Below are 23,323 nucleotides of genomic sequence, written 5' to 3'. Positions count from 1 at the left end.
TCTCATTATTGACATGATATGACGATTATGTGTTCATTCTCAGCAGAGTAGCATGAATCTCCCGAAGTGCCAGTATTGAGATCTGCATGAAAATACCCACACAGTCTACATCACTCTCTGACAAAGAGATGTTCGTATCGACGCACTTTTAATTAAAGACAACTCGATCGAACATATTTAATTTACTTAAGGGAAATCTAAATTGTCCATATCAGTCTCAGATACGATCACGGCCACACAGTTTGGCCGTGCAATTTAATAAGCCTAACCAAACCCTGGCAGGAATAGGCAATCGTCGTGATGACCAACGGTGGACCCACTAATGCCCTAACCGATCGAATATTACCCATGCATCTTCCAGCGTTGTCAAACGCCAACTCTAAGTAGGGTGGTCGCGCTGTTTGGGAGAAGCTCGATCGAGCATGGACCCAGTTCAACATTCTGATACAAGTCATAAACATCCAACACCTTCATAATCTCTACACCTTCTTCGCTTCCCTCCCTAAGATCAACCTCATCTTTTTCACTTTGTGACCGAAGCAAGTCTGGAACGGCCATTTCTTGGTTTAGGCCAGAATTGTACAGATTGATCTCTCGAATCTAAAGTACTCCCGTGCAGTGCATTTGTTTAGGGTTTAGATTAGTTTCTCATCACACACACCCAAATTTACCAAAACCAAAAGAAACAGTTTTCACCCTCAAACAGATGGGAAAGGGGGCGGCAAGCAGCAACATGGAGTGTGGCCGACAGGTGGCGCCTGTTGAGGCGAATTAGTTGTCCGAATGGCGCGACCACGCCTCCTCTTGTTGCCGCAACTCCTCTTTATTTCTTGTTTTCTGATTTCTTGTAGGATTTTGATCCTACTAGCTCCATGAAGGATTAATTTCCTAGCTTACCTAGGTTTGGTGCGCAGGGCGCAAAAACCTAATTTTTGTAAATTGATAATATTAGGTTAAAGGACAGAATTTTGCGGGTTGCCGCAAAACCAATCAATTTTTTGGTGAATTTTATGCGCTCATACAAAATCACTAATTATGTTACAGAAGGAATCATAACTTTGCGTGCCTCTAATTGAGTATTTCCATGCATATCTTAATCCCGACACTTCGGGAAATTCATGCTACTCAGTTGCGAGCGAACATTAATTGTCATGTTATGTCAAAATCAAGAGTTCGGTTGGGAACATAGCATAGAATGAATACTCGGCAGGCTCCGCCATTAGTGAGTAATGCAACTAGGAGCTTATATACTCATTAGGCTCTATACTAGTGAACAATTCATCTAGGAGCTTGAGTTTCAATATAATACGAAGAGAGACATAGGCACTCATCAGATTCTGATATATTCTTCAAATTCCTTGCGGAATATGGACATATCAAGGTTTACTACTTCTGATGCTGGTCAGGTAGGCAGACTTTTACAGTTTTCACCCTATACTAAAAATCACCATCAACAACTCGAAAATATCATGTTCAATAACTATAGCAGCAACAAGTCTTGCTGTAGCTAACCTCCCAAAGTCGTCATAATTGAATTATATGTTATAACTTTGAATTGAAATCCTTCGGTTGTCAAATCAGCGAGAAGACATGAAATTTCATTATACGATTCCCATTACTGTTATAGTTTCAAGCCTTTTCCCGAGAGAATTTATACTTAGTTTCAAATTCTGTTTTAAGCTCTGTGATGATGGCAGCTTTAAGTTTGGTTGTGATATTAGTTTCAAGCTCAACAAGATTTTCCTTTGTAAGTGGTTTATGAACTTTTCTGAAAAATAAAACTAAAAGTTGTTGAAAAGGGATTATTTTTTTTAGTTTTTTAGTTTTAGGGTTTAAGTTGCGGAATCGATATAAAAATCCAATTAAGAAGAAGAAAGTTGTTGACCCAGTCTTGTGTCTGTTCGCTCGGGTGGAATTTATACCACTCACGTATGGCCTCACGTATACGGGTGGAATTATAGTGCCCTTTCCTCTAAACCTAAACTTCCATCGATATCACACAGAAGAAGAAATACATTAAAACATGGGAAGCTGAAAGCATAATATCAGTAAATTAAAAATGTTCTTCACTAAATTAACCGCTAAAATTTCAAAACTACCTTAACCATCTTCTAAGATCACTAGTACTGGAAGGAGAAATTTCACCACCGCCAACACTAACACCACCATAAAAACTATCAGTACAAGAAGACACATGAATTTTGTTCTAAACCATAATGAATTCCACCGTGAACACTTTTAAAACTCGGGCTCCTTAATTGTTGATGACTACCTAAACCAAACCTATTGCTGCTATAAGGGTCTTGTGGAGGAACTGGGAACGATAATCGTTTCTTTGCTGATAATCCATTGATCCTATCTCCTCCTCCTTCTGGTGTTAATGGTCTTTGCCTTGGTGCACTTTGTGACCTAATTCTCGCTTTAGCTGATTCAGTTGCTGCCATATAATTCGGAATTGAACCAGAACCACTGCTATTTCGGTGGTGGGGGTTGCCCCCAGCACTGTGGTAGAAATTGGAGCTTGGGGTTTGTGGTAATGTTGGGTAATTTCTATTTTCTTCTTTGATATAACGTGGACTAGCGGAACGAACTTGCAAATTAGGCCTTGATTTTGAGGGAGAAGGTGTTACAGGGGATTCATTTAGTGAGTAATAATTAGGATGATGATGATGATGAGATGTTCTATGAAGTGGTGAAGCATTTGACTGTAAATTTGGTTGTTGGTTAGGATGATGAGGATAAGGGTGATGATTATTATTGTGATGAAACTGTTGTTGTGATCTTCGAATATAAGAATAAGGTCTTGAAGTATCAATTTCAACTGTTTTAATGGAATCTGACCTTTGATCAGTCAATGATCTTCCTCTGTTACTTTCCCATTGTTTAGCTGCCATCCATCTATCCAACCATTTTGGTGGTCTTTCTTGATTCAGTTCTTCTTCATTTCCAATTGATGAGTTTCTCCCAGATCTCCAGAACTTCATTTTGTCATCAAAGTTGGAAAAAATCAGTTTATTAATCCACCATAAAACCTACAGAGGTAACATAGAGGGATGAATACGAACCTGTTGAGAGAAAGCATAAGACAGGGCTTTTTCGCGTTTAAAAGCTGCAGCTTCTTGTTTAGAAAACAACATAGCTTGCATTTCATCAAGAGGACGCGGTCGATCATCACAATCATCCGGAATGGTACTACTTCCATCTCTAGACTGTAAAGTGAAATCAAAATAGAGGCCATTAAAGATACTGTAATGTCTCTGTAACCAAATCAATAACTAACTGTAACGATTAATGTTTAACTTACAGTAGTAGATTTCCTTTCAACAATATCTTGGAAATATCGAGAATCCCATAGACTATTTGATTCACTAATGGTGGATCTTCTACTCATTATTTCATCTTGAGAAAGTCTAATTCTTTGTTCTCGTACTCTAGCTTGAACTCTAACTAGAGCTTGCATACATCTTAAAGTCATTTTTGCTTGCTTTCTTACATTATGTCCTCTTACTAATGCTTGCAACTTTACTAGCCCTTTTAACGCTCTTAGAGCTCTTCTTGCCTTCAACAAAACCACAATCATCTTTTTTAATCAATTCAGCAACATAAAAATCCATATTCACCAAACCAATAAAAACCCAGTTTAAATTTTCTATCAATTTCATTAGAAAATACAAATTCCACATCAATAAAAAAAGGGTGAAAAGTGTGAGGTTTTTGAGTAGAAAATTCACCAGATATCCTCTGAAAGCTGTTTGGAGCATTATAGCAGCATAAGTTTCTCTGGAAAAATTAGGTGGTCTAGTTAATCTAACAACTTGTACCGCTGCTTGGGCTGTTGCTACCGCTGCTTCTGCTGCTGCTGCCGTCGCTGCCGCCACCGCAATGGCGTGTCTTTCATCGGCAACTTTACTTTCATAAGCTGGTACATGGTTTGTTAGTTGCTGTGCAGTTGTGGAAACCGTTGTCGATGTTGTTGCAATGCTCTTAGCTGGTTCAGATTGAAGTTGTGGTTGGTTTTGTTGCATCAGTACTGGTTCAGGATTTGAAGTTTTTCTGAAGATCCATCTTCGTTTCTCTCTTTTCTATTAAAGATAATGAATACCCAGACATAAGTAGGATCAAAAATGCCTTGAGAAAATCTACAAAGAAGAAGAAAATCAACTAAGAAAAATCTAACCTTTTCTTCTTCTTCCTCGTCCTCGTGGTCTTCTCTTCTTTTACCATTTTTGTCATTCTTACTCTTTGTAGGAGATCTAAAAGCTCTTTTGACAGCGGTTAACCATGAATTTCCTTCTTTCTTTCCCATGGGAGGAAAGATGATGAACGATACAAACTAATTATTAGCAGCATTTACCAGAACAAAAGATTAAAAACCCTTCCTCCTAGAAGAGATTAATTAAAAAACACAGAGAGACTCGATCTCGGGGTAATAACCACCATTTTTCGCTTTATAAGGTTAGCTGTCTTTTAGCAGCAGGGTAATGGAAAAAGAAAGAAAAACACTAATATAATGGTGGTGTCAGTGTCAGTAAAGTAGTAAGTTATGAACTGTGACCAACTACTCTCTATAATAGTATTAGTATCCGAAACAGTAAGAGAGAGTTCTCTCGATAACAGTAAAATTATTCGAGGGATAGAGAGCGACGTGCTTATTAACTGTGTGTCTGTTAGAGCTAGCACTATGGAGGACTCAATCCCTCTTATGTAGGCAAGGGACGCACAAGGAAGACAACCACGGTATGGTTTTTCCTTTTCTCTTTCTTACATGAACCGCTACTGAGTAGCCGTATTTTCTTTTTTGCAATTCTTTTTTAATGGAAATATATTTGTTTAGGTAAAAAAATATTTTAGAGTAAAAAAAAAAGATATAATAGGTAAAGAAAGAGTTTTAGTAAATAAAAAGAGTGGAAAAGAAAAAATTTAGGGTAAAACTTTAAAAACGAAATACGGAAACTTAGTAGCCGTAAAGTATAAAAAAATACGGCTACGTGTGATTTTCTTTCCCTACAAGCGGGATCAAATATGATCCTCCATGTAGAGAAGGGGAAGGATATCCCTGCTCATGTAGGGATTTGGAAGACCATATGGGTTGCATTTTTGGTTTTTTGAGAGAAACGGAAGGATAGGAAGGGGATAGAGCCCTCCACAATGTTGCGAGTACATGTTGTTGGGAAGAACCCAAAATAAATCTGCTTTAATAATGGCGTCATATAGGGGTGAGCATAAAAACCGGAACCGCGGATTTGATCCGTATCCGTCCGCAAAATTGCGGATTTCACCCAAACCGCAAAACGTATGGGCCGGACACGGATGGAATTCTCAAATCCGCACGTTTTAGCGGTTTGGGTGCGGTTGAATATTGAAAACCGCGGATTCACCCGCACCGCATCTGACTCTGCTCCATTAGCTATAAGCCACTAAGCCCAGCTAATTGAATGTGATGTCACTAAACCCATATCAAAAATGGATTGCTTATTTGCTTCTTTAGCTTGATGTCACTAAGCAAGCAGGCCCAACATGGGAACTGGATCGAACCAAAGAGGCGAGACTCCGCTGCTCAATGAGCATAGATGTGATGATGAGTTGGGAATTTGAGTTTTCTTTTTTTCTTGCTTGACAGATTTTTTTTTTACCAAATCCGCTGTTAATCCGCAACCGGCCCGTACAATCCGCGGATGATTGGGCCGGTCACGGTTTGATTTTTCAAATCCGCAATTTGGACGGTTTGGTTGCGGGTGACCCCTAATCCGCAACCGTCCGTCCGTTGCACACCCCTAGCGTCATATGATAATGGCTGCAGTTAGAGAGTCAGATATAGAGAGAGAGGCCCATTGAATCTGAAATATAAGTAGGTAGGCAGGTAGGGAGGGAGGGAGGGATAGTGGATTGATGTTTCCTGACCAGATTTGAAAAACTGTCGTTGCCTGTTAAAACGGTTACGACGTTGTTGGGCCATTATGCGACTCATCTTTAAATAACGACACGTCATACAAAATAGAAAAAAGTTTGAAAAGTAATTTTATTACCTAACTGATTATCTATTTCCTCTATTTCAAAAAGATTGTCATGTACTCTATTTTGGTCTGTTTCAAAAATCCAATTCATGTTTATAGTCATATTTTTCCGATGAACTTTCTAACATACTCTACAAATAATATATTAGAGGGAGTCTAGTCTCAGTTGACCCAGTATTGTGTCTGTTTGGTCCTTTTTGGGAAAATATATTATACTTTGGTCCTAGAAACTATGATTTGGTCCTAGGATGATGTCATGGATGCTGTAAATGTCATCATGTGGTGGCAGAAATACCCTTTTTGGACCACATATATACAAAAAAAGAGTAGAAAATATCTCATTCTCCGATTTACTTTATCTCTCCTCTTTATTTTCATATCTAGTTTCTTTCCTCTCCATTTTTTTTCTTTTTCCGCTGCTGCAAGAAACAATGAAGATTTGTGTTTTTTCTAGGGTTTTGATTTGCAGAGATGATGAAGACGATTTGTAGAGGTGATGAAGACGAAGAATCATATAAAGATTATGAAAGCGACGAAGATGAAGATGCTTATTTGATTTCTTGCTACTGTTTTTGATGTTTCTGCTGGTGTTGAAGACGAAGATGATGATCTTTTTTGTTTGTTGCTCGTGTGGAAGATCTTGATTTGTTGATGTTTTTCGTGTTGGTGATGATTTTCGTTTGTTGCTCGTGTTGAAGATCTCGATTTGTTGATGTTTTTCGTGTTGATGTTTTTTCGTGATGATGATGTTTTGTTGCTGCTGTTGAAGACGACGAAGATGATGATGTTGCAGTTCATTCCATAAATGAACTCTATTTTTATATGGAGTTCATTTCTGGAATGAACTCTGTTTTTTTAGGTTTTTATACGGAGTTCATTTCTGGATTGAACTCTGTTTTTTTAGGTTTTTATACGGAGTTCATTTCTGGAATGAACTTTGTTTTTTTAGGTTTTTATACGGAGTTCATTTCTGGAATGAACTCTGGGTTTTTTAAGTTTTATATGGAGTTCATTTCTGGAATGAACCCTGTTATTTTAGGTTTTTATATGGAGTTCATTTCTGGAATGAACTCTGTTTTTTTTTAGGTTTTTATATGGAGTCCATTTATGGAATGAACTCTTTTTTTTTTAGGTTTTTATATGGAGTTCATTTCTGGAATGAACTCTGGTTTATATAGGTGATTTCTGAAAAAAAATAAGTAGAAATTAACAGGAGATCATTTTGACGAATGAACTGCTACAAAAACTAAGTAGAAATTAACACGGAAGGGTACTTTTGTCCATTTGATATTTTTAAATAATTATGGACCAAACAGTAAAGGTGTTTGACCAAAGGACTAAACTGACATGGGCCCACCTAAAAAATGACCAAACGATATTTTTCCCCTTAAGTTTTCTATATTCATAAATTCTTTTCTAAGAGACCCAATCTAAAATATTAATGAAATCTGTATAATTATGGAAAAAAATATATCATGCATTCCTTTTCGAAGGCAATATATATGATTCCAAATTAAATTCCAATATTTAGAATATTTTTTGTTTTACTTGATTGATATTGTTTCCATAAATTGATATGTTTTAGAATTTTTTTAATCTCCTATTTACAATCCCATAACAATTTTTGGTAGTTTTTATTACTAATATTTTTATTCAAATAAATTAGTCAAGTATTAAGGATAAGAATGTTTCGCAGGTATTATTAAAACAAAACTAAAATGGCATGCAGTTGACTAAACAGGTTCCATATGGGCATCTCCTCGCACTTATATGAGGACAAAAAAAAATTTAACATTATCTTTTCTGTTGAAAATGAAAACAAGAACCGCACTAATGGGAAAGAATCCAAAAGGATTTGGACCATTTGGTCCGTGGAACAAAATAGAGACATAAAGATAATGACGAAGATGATGATGTTGCAGTTCATTCCATAAATGAACTCTGTTTTTATATGAAGTTTATTTCTAAAATGAATTCTGTTCCTTTTTTTGGTTTTTATATGGAGTTCATTTCTGGAATGAACTCTGCTTTTTTAGGTTTTTATATGGAGTTCATTTCTGGAATGAACAATGTTTTTTTAGGTTTTTATACGGAGTTCATTTCTGGAATGAACTCTGTTTTTGTAGGTTTTATACAGAGTTGATTTCTGGAATGAACTCTGTTTTTTTAGGTTTTTATATGGAGTTCATTTCTAGAATGAACTCTGGTTTTTTTAGGTTTTATATGGAGTTCATTTCTCGAATGAACTCTGTTTTTTTAGGTTTTTATATGGAGTTCATTTCTGGAATGAACTCTGTTTTTTTTAGGTTTTTATATAGAGTCCATTTCTGGAATGAACTCTTTTTTTTAGGTTTTTATATGGAGTTCATTTCTGGAATGAACTCTGGTTTATATAGGTGATTTCTGAATAAGTAGAAATTAACACGGAAGGGTACTTTTGTCCATTTAATATTTTTCAATAATTATGGACCAAACAGTAAAGACGTTTGACCAAAGGACTAAACTGACATGGGCCCACCTAAAAAAGGACCAAACGATATTTTTCCCCTTAGGTTTTCTATATTCATAAATTCTTTTCTAAGAGACCCAGTCTAAAATATTAATGAAATCTGTATACAAATATATCATGCATTCCTTTTCGAAGGCAATATATATGGTTCCAAATTAAATTCCAATATTTATAATATTTTTTGTTTTACTTTATTGATATTGTTTCCATAAATTGATATGTTTTAGAATTTTTTTAATTTCCTATTTACAATCCCATAACAATTTTTGGTAATTTTTTTTACTAATATTTTATTGAAATAAATTAGACAAGTAATTAAGGATAGGAACGTAAACTACTATGATCTCTTTAATATCTTGACAAACTCAAACCGAAATGTCTTTTTGAAACGGAGGAAGTATTTTTTTTTTAACTTCCTATTTTTTTCTCAAAAAGTAGAACGGTTCAGCGATTTGAAGGGGACAGTGATAGACACATTTTTGTGTCAGATTTGTCTCGATTCCATATATTGTTAGGGATCATTTTTGTACTTATTATGGTGTTTTATTTATTTGTAGGTATTTTTGGCCAATAAACATTTTTGGAAAAAATTGGCTCGAAAAGTTGTCGGAAAGCACCCGGAGGACATTTGCTATACGAACCCAGATTTGGCTAAGGGACACCCAAGGTTATGCGTAGCCCAAATTCATCCTCATCACCCAAATTTGTCTATAACATCCATTTGTTGAAGGCACCCCAAGACCGGATATGGAGGCAACCCTTCTTCTTCATTTCAAATCTGAAAAATGGCGGGAAAGCTTTGCAGGCGACTGGCAAAATTAGGGTTGGAATTTTGGACCAGTTTTAAGGAGACTAAAATGCTGAATTTGATGGGCTGGACTTGATAGAGCTAAACAGGGATCATGTGATCGATGGTTTTGATTAGAAGTGGTTGAATCGTCGGAATGGAGAACATCATAACAATACGGTTACGAGAGGAGATGTTCGCGGGATTTCATGGGATTTTATCGGGCCGGCGTGTGTTTGAATCTTGCAAGCAATGGATTTTCAACTTGTTTGGAGGATACAAGCGTGTGGAGATGATAAGAAAAGAATGTTTCCTTCGACAAACAGGGAAGTTACATCATCAGATATTCTATTTTGTATTTGGAAGATATGCTTTGAATGGGATAATATTTTGTCGGAGGATTTCATTCTTTAACAGAAGAGAGATAATTGACAAATCGTCGGACAAAAGAGAAAACTTCCTTTAACTGGCAGTGAAGAGTAAAGGTGATTAATGGCAGATTATTCTCGATATTTCTGTGAGTTATTACGGAGTTATTTCTCACACCTGTTGAGTACAAACAGGCCTGTGGGATCATATAGAGGGGGGATGGAGAGTTTGGGAGAGTTTAGAACAACAACAGAGGAGATTGATCGTGTTGCAGAGAAAACTTTTCTGTTGTTGCTAGGAAGAACACGAAGAACAAAAGACCACCAGAGGCATTCGTTTATCAACAGTGAAACGACAGACACACGAGGGTCGCAGAGATACAACAACATCAGTTCTTTTCTATCGTTCTTTGTAACAGTGTTTTGCAACAATTATAAACGTTGCAAACACCCGATTTTTCATTATTTTCTCTCCATTTCATCTTTGTAAACAAATTTTGAGCATGAATCAATACTTTGAGAAGTTTATACAATGATGAGCTAAACCCATCCTCTGGGGCGACGGAGGAAGCTATTTCGCCAATAAAATGTGGTAATCTCTATTTTATTTAATTTATGCAATTATTATATGATTATTTGCCTTGATAAATAAATAGAAAAAATGGTTTTTGTTAAACAATTGTTATTTCAATTGATGGAGCATGCTAGCCTAGGGTTTTGATGTCCCATACTTTCGATTTACAATTTTTATTTCTAAAAAAAATCAACTTTTGCAATATTTAGAATCAATTTGAATGAAGGATTTGCATAATTATAATTAGAGAATATAAAATCACTTTGATATTGGTAATTAGTGGAATCCATAGCCCCAGTCTTCTCCATATTTTTCATATCACTTTTATTTAAATTTCCTATATTTTTATTTAAAATTAAGTCTAAAATCTGCTTTCACAAGTCTTGAACGAATCATATTACTACAACAACTTTGAAATTACATCAAATTTTTGGCGGCACCGACGCGGACTTGTCTTTAGGCTAGAGTTTTTAGATTTTTTTTTTTTTTTAGGTTTTTATTTTATTTGTTCTTCTTTACGTTTTTGGGTTTTTGTCTTTTTCTTTCAGATTTTGGAATTTGGAGCGAAAGAAAATTTTGCCAAAGCTTTTGGTGAATACTTAAAGACTGGAGTAAAAGGCAAGGCGAAAGGAGCGAAAGAAGAATATTTTTTTTATATAAAAAAAAAGAGAGAAAAAAAAGAGAGACGTTTTTATTTTTGTAGATTTTTTTTTTAATCTTTCTTTTTCTTTTGCACTTTATATTTTTGGACTTTGGACTTTAAATTTTGGGACATTATTTTTTTAAACCCTACGGAAGGGTAGTTTAAATATAAACTGTTTGCAGAGAAGGACGGTGATTACGATATCACCTCGGCCCCTCGGGTTCGTACATGACATAGGAGTCGTGGCCCGAGTCGACTACAAAGGTTCATCCCCCGTCTGGTACGGGAGGTAAGTTTTTTGAAACACTCGCGAATCCCCTGTCAGCGAGTTACTGTCTTCCTTCGTATGCATATATGTTGAGGACTTGAAAACAACTGCTTTAATTTCCTAGTAAAGGGCAAGGACTGGCCATACAAGATAAGGGTTCGGATTTCATCACCGTTCTCTTCTTGCCCGCCTTAGGAAAACGACACCAAACGCTAACCTGAGCCTAAAATTTTGACTAGAACGAGACCGATAGGGTAACGAGCTTAACAGGAAAGTCATTCGAAAAATATTGGTTACTCTTTTAAGCATACTTCGAAGTTCTTGACGGTTTCTGTAAGTTGAATGCGTGACTGCGCCGCCTTGTAATACCGGTGAGGCCTTGGGTATCAAAGCTCCACTGAGCTTCCCTCACCTCTATTCAACTTACTTTGACTCGGATTGATTCCATAGGGGTTTGCTTAAATTGTAACGAATTCCCGTTCGAAGGATTAGAAGCTGGTCTAGAAACAATCTAAGTGGAGCCATCATGCTTTTTGTTTGCTAGAAATCAGTAGGTTTGCTGTGGTGGAGTCAGCCTTGTTTTTGTTTGCATAGAACATCCCTTCCGTTTTAGGACTTTTCTTTTTGGTTTTGTTTTTCTAGTGTATGCCCGAATTTTTTAAACGGGCTTGGAAAATAAACACTCTAGGTCGTTTGATTAGTGATAAACCTAGTAGTTCTTCTTGTGAAGGCGGTGAGCTCGAAGACTCTTCTTTTGAGAGCCCCGTTTTTGGAAACTTCAGTTTTGAGAATCTATCTCTTCGTGAGGAAAGTACCTCTAGTACTTCTAGTCCTTTGGTAGTGCCAGAAATGGCAACTTTGAAAGCGTTGCTAAACCCAACTAGGACCTCTCGTCCGTCTTGTATCAAGTTAGATGAAACCGAGGCAAATTATAAACTAAAACCTGGGACTTTACAGATGCTCCCAATGTTTTTAGGGAAGGAGAATGAGAACCCCTATTTCCGTGTTAGGGAATTAGAGGAAGTTTGTAGTACTCTGAAAATTAAGAACCTAAGTAATGATGCGTTGAAACTTAGGTTATTCCCCTTTTCCTTAAAAGATAAATCCAAATCTTGGCTGTATAGTTTGGACTCTGAGTCAATTGAAACCTATGACCAACTTACTTCTGCCTTTATACATAAGTTTTTCCCAAGGCATAAAACATCGTCTATTAGGACACAAATATGTACTTTTGCCCAACAAGAGGGAGAATCTTTATATATGTACTTAGAAAGGTTCAATGACTTGATATCTCAATGTCCTCATCATGGTTTGGAGAAGGTTAGGTTAGTTCAGATCCTCTACGAGGGTTTAAATTATTCAACGACAACCATGGTTGAGTCCTTATGCACAGGTGGGTTTGAGAATAAAACTGTTGATGAAGCGATGACATTTTTGAATGAAATCACCGCTAAGACCCAACAATGGGAAAATAGTTGGGAACCCCAGAAAACAATTCTTCTAAGTAGAGGAAATGTTAATAGGGTAGAAGGATCTCATGAGTCAGATGCCAAAATAGCAGCTATAGCCAAAAGGTTAAAAGCCTTAGAATTAAGTCATTCTAGTGGTAGTAGTGGAAGAAATGAGCCTTTTTGGGAAGGCCATGCTGTTGAAGAGCAAGCCAATGCTCTTTATAACAACACTAGGTTTGATAACCGACAGAAGTTTGACCCATATTCAGAAACCTATAACCCTGGCTGGAGAAACCATCCAAACCTTTCTTGGTCCAAGGGCCAGAATCAAGGTCAGTCTAGTAATGCTCAGGTTCCCCCAGGTTTTGGCTATACTAAGAATCCTTCAGCTCCGGCACAGTTTCAGAACCCTTCGGATAAGAAGATTATGAGTTTAGAAGAGTCTCTTGCTTTGTTAACTCGTAACACTGTGCAGTTTCAGCAATCTGTTGCTCAAGGTTTAGAAGAAAATAAGAGAATAGGTCAGGCTAACTCTCAGGCTATTTCCGAGTTGAAAACCCAGGTTAGTCAGATAAATGAGTCTTTAAGAGAAAGAGGTAAGTTTCCTAGTCAGACTCAACCCAACCCTAGAGGAATTAATGAAATAGGTGAAAGACCATCTGATCATGTGAATGCTATTAAAACCCTTAGGAGTGGTAGAGATAGACAACAAGGTTTCCATGCCTGATAGTGAACATGTTGTAGTTCACCCTTCTGAACCAGAAACTGAGGAGACTGATAGAGTCTCTAAAGACCAATGAGGGTCATATTGAGCCCGGCTTTGTCCCTAGAGCCCCATTCCCACAGCTGCTAGTTCCAACTAAGAGGGAGTCCAATTTTAATGATATATTGGAGGTTTTTAAGCAGGTAACTATCAACCTTCCACTACTAGATGCAATTAAGCAGATTCCCTCTTATGCCAAGTTTCTCAAGGATATGTGTACGCGAAAGCGAAAGCTTAATGTCCAGAAGAAAGCCTTTCTAGCTAGTCAGGTGAGTTCTTTATTCAGAATACCACTACTCCTAAGTATAAAGACCCAGGGTCCCCTACCATTTCTTGCACAATAGGTAAATACCGTGTTGAGAAAGCGTTGCTTGACTTAGGAGCTAGTGTGAACTTACTACCATATCATGTGTACCTTAAGCTAGGACTTGGTGAGATGAAACCTACCCAGATGACACTTCAGTTAGCTGATAGGTCCGTTAAAATTCCTCGTGGTGTGATCGAGGATGTTCTCATAGAGGTTGACAAGTTTATTTATCCAGTGGATTTTGTTATCCTAGATACCCAACCTGTCCCTGACCCAGAGAACCAGATACCGGTAATTTTAGGTCGCCCGTTTTTAGCTACATCCAATGCGATCATTAACTGTCGAAATGGTATTATGAAATTGTCTTTTGGTAATATGACTATTGAGCTGAACATTTTTAATATTAGTAAGCTACCCTCTGAACTAGATGACTCGAACATAGAAGAGGTGAACATGATAGGAACATTAGTCGAGGAGTCATTACCAAACACTTTGTTAGAAGATCCATTAGAGAAATGCCTAGCTCACTTTGGGATTGATTTTGATGATGATAATGTGATTAATGAGGTGAATGCTTTGTTAGATTCAACCCCTTTGTTAGATACTAGTAATGGATGGAAACCTAAAGTCGAACCACTACCAGTTTCTAAGTCTACCCTAGTTCCTTTCGTTAGAAGAGCCTCCTAAGTTGGACCTAAAACCATTGCCAGATTCCCTGAAATATAGGTTTTTAGGCCCGTCTGAGACTTTACCTGTGATTATTTCTTCCGTCTTGGATAGTGACCAGGAAAGTAGGCTAGTAACCGTCCTTCAAAACAACAAGGAAGCTTTAGGGTGGACCATAGCTGACATTAAGGGTATAAGTCCCACTGTTTGTATGCATCAGATCTATTTAGAGAGTGATACCAAACCTTCTAGGGAGATGCAACGTCGACTAAACCCTAATATGAAAGAGGTAGTTCGAAACGAGGTCCTTAAGTTGTTAGATGCAGGCATTATCTACCCCATTTCAGACAGTAAGTGGGTCAGCCCCGTTCAGGTTGTACCCAAGAAATCCGGTATTACTGTAGTCCAGAATGATAACAATGAGTTAATCCCGACCCGAGTGACCACGGGTTGGCGTGTTTGTATTGACTATAGGAAATTGAACAAGGTCACTAGGAAGGACCACTTTCCCCTTCCCTTCATCGACCAGATGCTAGAGAGATTAGCTGGACATAGTCACTACTCTTTATTTTTAGATGGCTATCTGGATATAATCAGATCGTTATTGCCCCAGAAGACCAGGAGAAAACCACTTTTACCTGTCCCTTTGGTACCTTTGCGTATAGACGCATGCCTTTTGGGCTTTGTAATGCCCCTGCGACTTTTCAGCGTTGCATGATGAGCATATTTTCTGACATGGTAGAACGGTTCTTAGAGGTCTTTATGGATGATTTTTCAGTGTTTGGTTCGTCTTTCGATGAGTGCTTGCATCATTTGTCACTAGTGTTGACTAGGTGTAAGGAAAAAATTTAGTGCTTAATTGGGAGAAATGTCACTTCATGGTTCGTTCAGGAATTGTTTTAGGGCATATCGTATCTTCTAAGGGTATAGAGGTAGATAAAGCCAAAGTTGACCTTATTAAGACTTTACAGGTCCCAAAAACCGTAAGAGATATTAGGTCATTCTTAGGGCATGCAGGTTTTTATCGTCGATTCATTAAGGATTTTAGCTAATTTCTAGACCTCTTTGCAATTTGCTTGCAAAAGATGTTAAGTTTGTCTTTGATGATGCTTGTTTAGAGGCTTTTGAGAAGCTTAAGAATTTACTCACTACCCCCCCATAGTCCAGGCACCCAACTGGAACCTACCCTTTGAGATCATGTGTGATGCTTCAGATTATGCTATTGGTGTTGCTAGGTCAGCGAGAAAACAAATTACTTCATGTGATTTACTATGCTAGCAAAACTCTGAATGATGCCCAGTTGAACTATACCACTACTGAGAAGGAACTGTTAGCCATTGTGTTTGCCTTAGACAAGTTTAGACCCTATCTCTTAGGTTCTAAGATCATCATATATACTGATCATGCTGCTTTGAAATATCTTTTGTCTAAGAAGGATACAAAACCTAGATTGATTAGGTGGATCCTTTTGTTGCAAGAGTTTTCTCCATACATTAGAGACAAAAAGGGTGCCGAAAATGTTGTAGCAGACCACTTGTCTAGGCTAGTTGTTAGTTCCCATGATGATTCCCTTCCTATAAGGGATAGCTTTCCTGATGAACAATTGTTCTTTGTTACCCAATTACCTTGGTATACGAATATAGTGAACTATCTTGTTACTGGTCGAATGCCCCAACATTGGGGTAAACAAGATCGTTCTAGGTTTTTAGCTGAGGTTAAGCACTTCTTCTGGGATGATCCTTATTTGTTTAAGTATTGTCCAGACCAGATTATTAGGAGATGTATACCTGAGAGTGACCAGTCCAATATTATTTCCTTTTGTCATGATAATGCTTGTGGGGGTCACTTTAGTGCTAGGAAAACTGCTGCTAAGATATTGCAGTGTGGATTCTATTGGCCTTCGTTGTTTAAAGACTCCCACAGTTACTGTGTGACTTGTGAACGTTGCCAGAAATTAGGAACCATTTCCCTTAGGAACATGATGCCCTTGAACCATATTTTTGTTGTGGATGTCTTTGATGTGTGGGGTATTGACTTTATGGGTCCGTTTCCTAATTCTTTTGGTAACTTATACATCCTTGTCGCTGTATACTATGTCTCTAAGTGGATTGAGGTGGCTGCGTGTAAAACCAATGATCATAGGGTTGTGATTGAGTTCTTGAAAAATAATATACTTACACGTTTTGGTACACCGCGAGCTATAATTAGTGATGGAGGGTCGCACTTTTGTAATGGACCTTTTAGGATTTTGATGAAGAAATATGGTATTACACATAAGGTAGCTACCCCGTATCATCCACAAACTAGTGGTCAGGTAGAAGTTTCCAATAGAGAGATAAAACGTATATTAGAGAAAACAGTTAATCCTAATCGGAAAGACTGGTCGTCTAGGCTTACTGATGCCTTATGGGCTTACCGAACTGCGTTTAAGACCCCCATTTGAATGTCACCTTATCGACTTGTGTATGGCAAGGCATGTCACTTACCTGTTGAGTTAGAACATAGTGCTTATTGGGTTGTTAAGCAGCTAAATTTTTCACTTGACAAGGCAGGAGCCCATAGGAAACTCCAGCTCAATGAGTCGGAAGAGATTCGTAGAGATGCATACGATAGTGCTAAGGAGTATAAGAACAAAATGAAACTTGTGCATGATAGAAATATCTTAAGAAAGTCATTTTCTCCAGGTCAAAAAGTTCTTCGGTACGATACCCGCTTGCATCTTTTCCCTGGGAGGTTACTTTCTCGGTGGACGGGTCCTTTTATTGTTCGCACTGTCTTTCCTCGTGGAGCTGTTGAGATCGAGACACCGGATGGTAGTAGTTCTTCGAAGGTTAACGGTCAGAGATTGAAACCCTTTTTAGAGCCCTTTCCTACAGATGATATTGAGGAGGTCCCTCTGGAGGACCATGTTTACCCTTGATTGACCATCGAGGCGATTGTATGTTGTTGTATATTAGTTTTTGATTTACATCTTCACCCAGGTACTATCTTTCCGACTTCTCTCTTTACTAATTCCTCATGTTACTTTACTGTTTGGTATTGCTATTTCATTAGAAACATTGAGGACAATGTTAGATTTAAGTTTGGGGGTGGGGAAGAAACTTTTTGTTAGCTTTTAGTTGCAATAAATAAACTCCAGAGCCTAGAAATTTATGCCTATTAAGGATGCACTAACCAATCTAAGTGGATGGAAGCATTTTGGTTATAGGAGTTGAGAAACCAATCTGACTAGATGGTAACATCTAACGAGTCTATTCATAAAAGCACAGAGCTCAGGTGTTAGAAATAACATGATAGTTTCACCATATCTCGTTGAGTCCTTTTCACTTCTGTTTTTATTTTGTTTTTAAACTATGTTTCTCTAAGTGATTAGGTGGGGCTCACGATTCAAGTTGTTACCAATGCTAGGGTGAATTAGAGTGATTGAAAAAAAAAAAAAAAAGACCAGACCATTATACCAACTGGAATAAATTCAATAAAGTCGACCACTGGTACCCTTGTATATGCCAGTGTGCTGATATTAGTTAGACCGGTATCTCAGTCCATTAGGATAGGTTCATTTTGGCGGAGGCCTTCAGACAGATATGAGAAACACCGTTCACCTAGTAAACATCAAAACCATATATGTTTTTCTATATCCATCTTCTTGATCTATCCATGTGATTAGTTTTGACTCCGGATATTGATGTCCATAGTGCGACTATCTGAGTAGAGCTCTGTCACTTCATATGAATTTTAGTATGCTTGAGTGCAAACTCGTGTACAACAATTGAAATTTCGCATCAGGGTACTTCCTCCTGTAGTCAATAAGTATGCCAACCAAGGAGATTCTTTAGTGCCTTCCAAGGTTCTGTGTAGATAGCTAGGGTCTGGAGTATAAAGGTTTTGTGGGTATACCTCTGGTAAGCCCTCCGGAGACAACACTCCGCCACTAGGGACACCTAGGGGTTTAAAGTATTATTGCATATGCTAAATGCAATCGATGATGCCTGCGACAGTGAGTTAGGGTTTTCTTTCTATTTTATTTTTGCTCGAGGACTAGCAAATAATAGGTTTGGGGGTATTTGATAGACACATTTTTGTGTCCGATTTGTCTCGATTCTATATATTGTTAGGGATCATTTTTGTACTTATTATGGTGTTTTATTTATTTGTAGGTATTTTTGGCCAATAAACATTTTTGAAAAAATTGGCTCGAAAAGTTATCGGAAAGCACCCAGAGGACATTTGCTATACGGACCCCAGATTTGGCTAAGGGACATCCAAGGTTATGCATAGCCCAAATTCATCCTCAGCACCCAAATTTGTCCATAGCACCCATTTGCTGAAGGCACCCCAAGACAGGATAGGGGGAAACCCTTCTTCTTCATTTCAAATCTGAAAAATGGCGGGAAAGCTTTGCAGGTGACTGGCAAAATTAGGGTTGGCATTTTGGACCAGTTTTAAGGAGACTAAAGGGTTGAATTTGATGGGTTGGACTTGATAGAGCTAAACAGGGATTATGTGATCGATGGTTTTGATTAGAAGTGGTTGAATCGTCGGAATGAAGAACATCAGAACAACACGTTTACGAGACGAGATGTTCGCGGGATTTCATGGGATTTTCTCGGGCTGGCGTGTGTTTGAATCTTGCAAGCAATGGATTTTTCAACTTGTTTGTAGGATGCAGGCGTGTGGAGATGATAAGAAAAGAATGTTTCCTTCGACAAACAGGGAAGTTACAGCATCGGATATTCTGTTTTGTATTTGGAAGATATGCTTTGAATGGGAGAATATTTTGTCGGAGGATTTCATTATTTAACAAAAGAGAGATAATTGACAAATCGTCGGACAAAAGAGAAAACTTCCCGTAACTGGCAGTGAAGAGTAAAGGTGATTAATGGCAGATTATTCTCGATATTTCTGTGAGTTATTACAGAGTTATTTCTTACACCTGTTGAGTACAAACAGGCCTGTGGGATCATATAGAGGGGGGATGGAGAGTTTGGGAGAGTTTAGAACAACAACAGAGGAGATTGATCGTGTTGCAGAGAAAACTTTTCTGTTGCTGCTAGGAAGAACACGAAGAACAAAAGACCACCAGAGGCATTCGTTTATCAACAGTGAAACGACAGACACACGAGGGTCGCAGAGATACAACAACATCAGTTCTTTTCTATCGTTCTTTGTAACAGTGTTTTGCAACAATTATAAACGTTGCAAATACCCGATTTTTCATTATTTTCTATCCATTTCATCTTTGTAAACAAATTTTGAGCATGAATCAATACTTCGAGCAAGTTTATACAATGATGAGCTAAACCCATCCTCTGGGGCGACGGAGGAAGCTATTTCGCCAATAAAATGTGATAATCTCTATTTTATTTTATTTATGCAATTATTATATGATTATTTTCCTTGATAAATAAATAGAAAAAAATGGTTTTTGTTAAACAATTGTTATTTCAATTGATGGAGCATGCTAGCCTAGGGTTTTGATGTCCCATACTTTCGATTTACAATTGTTATTTCTAAAAAAAAAATCAACTTTTGCAATATTTAGAATCAATTTGAATGAAGGATTTGCATAATTAAATTAGAGAATATAAAATCACTTTGATATTGGTAATTAGTGGAATCCATAGCCCCAGTATTCTTCATATTTTTCATATCACTTTTATTTAAGTTTCCTATATTTTTATTCAAAATTAACTCTAAAATATGCTTTCACAAGTCTTGAACGAATCATATTACTACGACAACTTTGAAATTACATCAGACGGGTTTTTAGTTACATAGGTGTCAAAAAATTAAAAAGGGCCACATAGAAATTGTATTTGGCCCGACCACGTCGAAACCGGGGCGACTGTAAATACTAAGATCACGTCTGAATATCTTCGCGTCATGGTCATTTTTCGCAGTGATTTAAATAAGTGGTCTTTTTTTTAATAGGAAAGAAAGGTTCTATTGATGAAAAAAATTCTTACATATTGTTTGTATCCTGCTGGAGTAAAGCAATTACCCAGTCAGGCATATTATTAGACCAATTAAAACATATAGAATGAGTTCTTGTAAACTTTGCCAAGGAATCAGCTAAATGGTTTGCATCTCTATGAACATAAGTGCAAATCCAAAAACCAAAAGACTTTAAATTTTCTAGTGTATCATGAACTAGATTGTAAGTTGTCCACTTTGAATCAGACTTCCCATTTAGTGATGTAACCACGTTTATGCAATCTTCCTCCAGATGTATCTTCTTCCAACCCTTTTTTTAGCCCATAAAATAGCTTCTAGTAAGGAGTACGCTTCATCTTGCTCTGGATCCAATGCTAGAATGCACCTCCTCGCAGTCCATTGTTGTTTTCTGCAGAATATTTACATATTAGTCCCCAGCCTGACATTATGTTATTATCAATATAGGAAGCATCAAAATTTATCTTGCAGACATCATTAACTGGTGGAGACCAGTGTTTAACTGGCTGAGAAGACAAAACCCTTTGGGAAACTTGAAGAGTTGTGATTCTACCTCAATCACCTAACTGCATTATAATATTATTAGCCACTTCAGTATGATTAAAATTCTTGTTCTCAAAAACTTTAAGGCACCTGGATTTCCAAATTATCCATATAGTAAAACAAACAATTTCATACATCCTAAAATCTCTTGGAATTAAGCACAGTGTTGGATCTTAAGAAGAAATTACATAGCCATTGATGTAACTCTTGACCTTGTAAAAAACTAGCAAGGTTAGGGTTCACAATATGCCAAATTGATCTAATGTGAGGGCAATCAAAAAATAAGTGCTGAGGAGTTTCTACAGTGGCATTACATAATGAACATAGATTATCCTGGTGACCACACACTCTAGCAAGTCTATAGTTAGTTGGAAGACAATCATGCATGAATTTCCAAGTAAAGTGTTGAACCCTAGGTGGTAGTTTATGCCCAAAAGGATTTCCGACAAATGTGTAGATTATTCTTAGTAGGTTTAACTACTAAGTTTTCATTCAGAATAGCACTGTAGGGTGACTTAATATTAAAATTTCTATTAATAGCTTAGTATAACTTCTGAGATTTCCACTTAAATTGATATTGGTTAAGAAGTTGATTGTATTAGTTGATGAGTGCTAAAAAGTGCATATTTCTATATATTTTTCTTGGCATTTAACTCATCTTTTGTGCATTAATTCTACATTTTATCCCATATTCTGTATTTTCATTGTTTTCAAGAATAAATATTTTTCTTACTTAATTTTGCATTTTTAGGTAATAAATAAAGTCTGGATGACTTGCGGAGCGGAAAAGAGCTGAAGAGTGGTGAAAAGCCGGGAGGAATTACGCAAGGAAGCCGCAAAGAATGGAGCGCACGTCCAAAAAGCTAGGAATGGGCTCAAGAAGGAAGAATTGTTCTTGAAGAAGATATGGGCTTGGCATACCCAAGGCCCAAAACCCTTACCCAAACCCATTTTCTATATCCATACCCGCCTCCATTCCCGACCGTCAGATTGGATCGCATCTGCATCCTACGGTTTCTTCTTTGCCTGCGCATCAAACCTCGATACTTCCGCTTAACACTACAACACCTAACTCCATCTGGTGTCGTTAATTTTGTTGTATTGTATAATCCAACGGTCGCTGCAGGATCCACTTCATCTCACCGTCAGATTGATCTTTCATCTCCATATCCCACGGTCGAGATTCTCCAAACATCGAACTCGATGATCCCGCTACACACCATAGCGACCGAACCCTATACCCTAAACCAAACAGCACCTAATCTCTTCTCCATCGACTCCATCTTCCCTCACCTCCGTCTGCAACAGCCTCACCTTCACCACCTACTCCCTGCCACCACCTTATCCGCCCCTACCAGCCACCACAGCCACCCTACAACCCTAACAACTAAAACCCATCATCACCACTGACCTCCCCTACTAGCTATCAGTCGAGTTCGTCGATTTCACGCCCCTCTTCTCACTGTTGGCGAGAACAGTAAGGAATTTTTTTCAATTAAAAATTTAGGTTTTCGAATTTTAGGGTTTCACAAAATTAGGGCTTTTTGAAAAGCTATAAAAGGCAAGTTGCAGGGAATGTAAAAGGGTGTTCTTGGTTAGCCGAGAAACCCCCTAATTGGGTTAATTTAATTCTCAATGTTAATTTAATTTCACTGTTAATTTTTAGGGTTCTTCTTTTGCAATTTTCATTCACTGTTTAGTAGTTTAAATGATCATGTTTAGTTCCATTGTAGTGTTAATTATGTTCTGAGTCACTGCTGAGGCTCAGATGAAACCTTAGTTCTATTGAATGATGAATTGCTAGGAAGGCCTGTTTTGCTTGAGTAATGGGAAGAAGTTGGTGCTCTGATATGCCTGTGATTGATTGTTCTGTCAAAAGACAGTCAATGCTAGGGGAAAATCAGTGAGCAAGCTGATTCTCTTCCCATTCTAGTTGGATGCTTAAGTTTTTAAATCTAGAATTGCATTGTTTAGCTAGGACACAAGGTGGATTCTAAGCTTAGCTTAGCCACAGCTGCAAACTCCTCCATGCCCTTGGCTAACAGCCTTGGTTTATTTGGTTTTGTTTCCTGTTAACTGCCACTGTTACCTTTGCTTCATTGTTTTTTATTCTACTTCACTGTCACATTTACTTTACTTTCTGTCACTAATTCAGTTACACCAAAACAGCTCAGTTGTGTTTTAACACAACACAAAAATCTCTAGGAAAACAACAATAGCTCCCTCCAAGTCCCTGTGGACAAACCCCTGCTTATTCACTTTCTACTTTAGATCCTGTGCACTTGCAGGTGTAAATATAACCATAGTTTTAGGTTTAATTCCTTAGCTATCATTAGTGTAGATGGTGGATTTTCAACAAGGGTTAAAATCATAAAACCATAATTGTACATACTCCTGATGCGGCCATCAGATGAGTATTGAGGCTCATGTCTCTCGTCAAAGCATGAAAGCTCATGCCACAAGAATGTATGACTGAGA

General features: G+C 37.6%; 1 protein-coding gene across 1 annotated transcript; it reads right to left on the bottom strand.

Moving 5' to 3' along the window:
• Positions 1–1,995: 1,995 nt before the first annotated feature.
• LOC113301190 (protein IQ-DOMAIN 1-like) lies at positions 1,996–4,497 on the bottom strand. Its single transcript, XM_026549946.1, has 5 exons — positions 4,178–4,497; positions 3,732–4,082; positions 3,305–3,559; positions 3,066–3,209; positions 1,996–2,978 (listed from the first exon to the last, which is right to left on the bottom strand). Exons 1-5 carry the CDS (start codon positions 4,304–4,306, stop codon positions 2,178–2,180), a joined length of 1,680 nt encoding a protein of 559 aa, XP_026405731.1. The 5' UTR covers positions 4,307–4,497; the 3' UTR covers positions 1,996–2,177.
• Between the last annotated feature and the right edge of the window lie 18,826 nt (positions 4,498–23,323).

This window comes from Papaver somniferum, chromosome 8, assembly GCF_003573695.1.
Source record: "Papaver somniferum cultivar HN1 chromosome 8, ASM357369v1, whole genome shotgun sequence".
Classification (NCBI taxonomy): domain Eukaryota; kingdom Viridiplantae; phylum Streptophyta; class Magnoliopsida; order Ranunculales; family Papaveraceae; genus Papaver; species Papaver somniferum.
Note: the sequence above shows the minus strand (reverse complement) of the source record. Positions and strands in the feature narration are given on the sequence as shown.

Bases quoted from the DNA above. Each gene is read 5' to 3' on its own strand.
- LOC113301190 (XM_026549946.1), bottom strand. From the start codon at position 4,306: ATGGGAAAGAAAGAAGGAAATTCATGGTTAACCGCTGTCAAAAGAGCT. The intron at 3,560-3,731 runs GTGAATTTTCTA...GTTTTGTTGAAG, and splicing joins CAGCTTTCAGAGGATATCTG to GCAAGAAGAGCTCTAAGAGC. The intron at 3,210-3,304 runs GTAAGTTAAACA...TTCACTTTACAG, and splicing joins TTGAAAGGAAATCTACTACT to TCTAGAGATGGAAGTAGTAC.